General features: G+C 34.8%; 1 protein-coding gene across 1 annotated transcript in view; it reads right to left on the reverse strand.

The window, feature by feature from the left end:
- Window positions 1-1,476: 1,476 nt before the first annotated feature.
- LOC106878734 (cystinosin) overlaps window positions 1,477-5,133 on the reverse strand; it is a 56,522-nt gene continuing 52,865 nt past the window's right edge. Inside the window, exon 8 of the mRNA XM_052969411.1 lies at window positions 1,477-2,033. Coding sequence (XP_052825371.1) covers window positions 1,879-2,033 — 155 coding nt within the window. The 3' untranslated portion in view covers window positions 1,477-1,878. The remainder of the gene's footprint in view (window positions 2,034-5,133) is intronic.

The following is a 5,133-nucleotide window of genomic DNA, read 5'->3' on the forward strand; positions in this document are numbered from 1 at the left end:
AAACGGTGCCCCATCCACCATATTCACTGGACATTGCCCCATCGGATTATCATTTATTTCACAGTCTTCAAAATTATTTGGATGGAAAAAATATGAATTCTGTAGATGAGGTTAGAACAATACTGGAGGAGTATTTTTCGTCATGGAATAAGTGAATTTTGGAAGAGGGGCCTTGCAAGTCTACCAGACAGATAGAAGAGCACTGTAGAAAATGAAGGAGAGTATATTTTAGATTAAAAAAGAACTTTGTTTATCTTAGGTTTGAAAAATAAAAGAAGTATAAAAAAATCACATTATTTATGGGATGACCCAATATGTAAAAGAACACCAGCATTTATTTTTCAGCTTAATATTTATTCAAGTGATTGTACTAGGTTCCAGTTTGATTTGGCCTGGTTTCTATGGCTTGATGGCCTTCTTAATGTCAACCGCTTTACAATGTATGCTGGATGCCTTCAATGTGCCACTGACATGAGTGCTTCTGTGTGTGTGTATATATATATACACATACACACATATTGATTAAAATTTTTTTTTAAATTCATTACTCCCACCTCTTACTTCAGCAATCTTATTCTTGTCCTTCAGTTCCTCCTCACCCTTGCCAACTTCCCTTCCTCTTTTAATTTCTCTTTCCTACTCCTTCTCTCACCTGACATCTTAAACTTTGAACAAAGATTCTACCTGAAACATTGGACACTATAAAAAGTAATTTAACTGTGCTCTTTGTGCTATCATTTCTAAATAATACATATATATAAATATATATAAAGGGCATTAACTGTGTATTAATGCCTCACGCTATCGAGGGACTAAATAAGTAAAAAAACTACCAAAAATAAGTAACATATTTACCGAAAGCGAGGGAATGCAGCTTTTCTTATAAAGAATTTATCCTATATTATATTTTAAATAATTAGAATATATTCAGTGCTGAATATCATTCTGTATAAGCACATGTTACCGAGATGCAACTGGATAAATTCAAATCTCTTTCAGGGATATATAATTGTGAACAAAAGTCATCGTTACTGTGATGGCTACATCATGGTAGGTTGATTCTTGTTTATTTTTATATATCTTGATGATACGTGTACTGATGAACAAAAGAATACAGGTTACTTCACAGTTTTTTCTGTATTTGATTGAGAAACCAGTAGTCTACCGTTGAGTTAAATGTTTTTAAGAGATAAATTTTGAAAAGCTGCATTCCCTCGCTTTCGGTAAATATGTTACTTATTTTTGGTAGTTTTTTTTTACTTATTTTGTCCCTTGATAGCGTGAGGCATTAATTAATACACAGTTAATGCCCTTTATATATATTTAAATATATCTATGAAGAAACGATGAATCTTTTCATTACGAAATTTTTCGTTATTTTTTCATTATGAGGTTTTTTCACGCTGACTACTTGATAAATTCTTATAAAGAATTTATCCTATATTATATTATAATACATATATATATGTATGTATGTGTGTGTGTGTGTGTGTGTATGTGTTTGCATGAGTGTGTGTATATGTATATAGATACATATATGCATGTGTATGTGTGTGCATATGTATATGTGTGTGTATGTATGTGTGAGTGTATGTATGTGTGTGTGTTTGTGTGTGTGTGTGTGTGTGTGTGTGCTTGTGTATGCATGCATGCGTGAATATGTGCTGGCATGTGTGTACATGGAAATTGTTGAGGAAGGTTTTACAGCCAGATACTTCACTTTTCATTATTCTGCATATATGTATGTATCTGTGTGCGTATATATATGTTCACATACACACACACGTGTGTGCATTATATAATGTCAATATGTTAGATATATAGCTTAATAATGTAGTATAATGGTGTAGTGTTGTCTCTGTGGCATAAGGCACATTGTTACTGCTTTTCTGGGACAATTTGTGTCTGTATTAATGGTATATATTTGTTTTTCTGAAAGAAATAATGCTGTAGACAAAATATTATGTCGAAAGCAATGGAAAAAACACCGAGACCAAATTTAGTTGGATCACCAAATAAAGATTTCCAATCATCTGTGGGAAGAGAAAGAAAAAGGTTATATTAGTTTTCACACATCAACATTATTATCAGCACCATATATATGCATGTATGTACAACAGACACGCATACATATATATATATATATAACATCATCATTGTTTTAACATCCACTGTTCTATGTTTGCATAGGCCAGACAAGTTTATTGAGGCAGACTCTTTATGGCTGGATGCCCTTCATGTCACCAACCCTCACCAGTTTCCAAGCATGGTAATATGTCCCCATGGGCAGACATGATTTTGCAGAATATTGGAAACGAAGGACATTCATATACAATAATTCTATGTTTGATGGACACAAACATACAGGCACACACACACACACATTATTCTTTAACAAGAATAATGTTAACAGTGACACTGAAGCTTTTGGCCAGCTAAGCCATCACTGGATTTCTTGAATTCATCTTCGCTTTATGAGGTGATATCAAAATGTTCCCAGACTAGTTCTGTAGCATACTAACTGATGGTACCACACAGTTGCATGCACAGTGAGAGCTAGCAGTGACCTTCATGAGGCACTGTGTTGAGTAACATCACTGTGTTTACTTTGAAAGTTGTGAAATTTGCTTTTTTGTCATGAACAAGAAGTTGGAACAAAGAGTTAACATGAAATTTGGTGTTAAACTTGAGAAGTCTGTTACAGAAGCATTGAGCATGCTTTGGCAAGCTTACGGTAATGAAGCAATAGGTCATATGCAATGTTTAGAGGAGCATAGGCACTTCATAAGTGGAAGAACATCCCTGGATAGTGAAGAGCAATCTCGAAGTCCTGCCACTAGCATCACTCCTGGAAATGTGGAGAAAATTCATCAGTTTGTGCATGAGGATCATTAGAGGACAATCAACAACATCGTTGGTGTTGTTGGTCTGTTGTATGGGTCTGTGCAGGCAATATTGATGTTTGAATTGAACATGTGGTGTGTCTCTGCCAAGTCTGTTCCCTGCCTGCTGACCACTGAACAGAAAGAATATCATGTCAAAGTCTGTCAAGATCTCTGTCAGTGTGCCACTGATGACCCAGCCTTCATGTTGAGGATCATCACCAGTGAAAAGAGTTGGGTCTGCAGGACCCTGAGATGAAACATCAGTCGTCAAAATGGAAAAGGCCTTCATCTCCATGAAGAAGGCACAACAGAGCATGTTCATCATTTTTTTCAACATCCGTGATATTGTGCACTGATAATTCATACCCCAGGGCTAGACCATCAATTGAGAGCTCTACTGCAACGTTTTGAAGCATTTGAGGGAAGACATAAGGTGAAAGCGACTGGATATGTGGGGCATGAAGAATTGGATTCTTCATGAAGACAATGCACCCTATCACTGAGCTCTCCTCACTCACCAAAAACATGGTATCGCTTCCACATTCACCCTATTTGCCAGATTTAGCACCTGCAGATTTCCATTCCTTCCTCAAGATGAAAATGCAGCTCAAAAGTCACTGTTTTAACACCATTGTGGAGATCCAGAGTTTATCACAGAAGGTCCTGGACTTGCTTATGGAAAATGGCTTGCAGGTTAAATTCGAGAAGTGGTAGGAAAGCTGGGACCAGTGTATTACTGTGCAAGGCTACAATTTCAAAGGAGATGATGTAAAAACTTAGGTAAATAAGTTATTTAAAATTAAACATAACTAGTCCAGGAACTTTTTGATACTACCTCATATATAGTCTCTGTTAAGTTAAAATTTTTTGTCAGAGGTGGAGCTCTATTAAATGATAATTAGGTTGTAGGATAGGTTGTGATGGAGAGGTGTTATGGAAAATTTCTTATTTAATTAAATTTGTTCAGAATTTATTCATGCATATAGAACTTTCTAATCAGCTGTGTCTATTTAGGTGTGTCAGTTTCAGGTTATTGGGTTGTTTTCAGGGGTTCTCAAAAAAATATAGGTTAGTGGAAGGTGTTAATTGGTCACTATATGAAACACTAGGTTAAGTCGTTTTCCCAAATTTCAACTTAAATTCTCATCAAAATTATCTCATACAAGTGCACATACTTAGATTCACACACATATATATATGCACACACATACAGATATGCAAGGAAAATAGAGGACTAATCTGGCTTAGAATTTTTCTTTTTTTAATTCTATTTTTATAAATAATTAGATGCCCAACTTTTTTATAATACCCCACTTTTGCATTTATTCATAGATCAAAAATAATATATTATAAAATTCCTATAGTTGAAACTGAATAAAAGAAATATTTATTAAAAACAGTCCACAAACTGTACCTCCCTAAAACAAAGGTTAAAATTTCTAAATAGTAACCAAATAACTTTTAGAACAATTGATTCCCAGAGAGAAATCTGCAGACCAGCCAGCCTTCACATGGTCTACACACCTTTGTGGACATTAAAGCATAAGATAAACAAATTTCTAAACAACACCATAACATGATTGGTAGATAACCCCCACCTTCTTCAAACAAACAGGTGAAATCTCCTAAATAACACCAACAACAAATGGAGAGATCTGCTGACCAACTAAATGCAGCCCCTACATACATTCTTTTATGAACCTTTAAAAACTGCATGAACTAAAAGCTGGCACACCTAAATAAACACAATTACAAAGGCTTAAATGCTGGCCTGAACTCTGAACCATAATCTTCACATTCCTAAAACAAAAGGTTAAATCTCTCATTAGTATCCAAATAATACCATCAACAACTAAACCTAGTGGCACAGATGCTGATCAGCTTAAATAGACACAGTCTATTTAGGTGTGTCAGTTTCAAGTCAAAGTTGTTCATGCATGAATAAATTCTGAACAAATAACACAATCTCAAATTTAATCAATAAAAAATTTCTGGAACATCACTCCATCACAACCTACTCAACTTATGCAACAGAGTTCCACCTACCACATTCTAACTCAAAAGTACTTAAATAAACCATAGTTAGGATGATGGCTGAAATTTCAAAGTCACTGTCAACATTGTTTTAGTTTGAGAATAATAAATTTGTACTCTATAAAAAGTACTGAGTGATCCTTCAGTTTTGAATATAATTTTTATCATTACACTCAACATAAAACAAACATGCATGCATGCATACCTGCCTGCC

Source organism: Octopus bimaculoides, chromosome 7 (assembly GCF_001194135.2).
Source record: "Octopus bimaculoides isolate UCB-OBI-ISO-001 chromosome 7, ASM119413v2, whole genome shotgun sequence".
Classification (NCBI taxonomy): domain Eukaryota; kingdom Metazoa; phylum Mollusca; class Cephalopoda; order Octopoda; family Octopodidae; genus Octopus; species Octopus bimaculoides.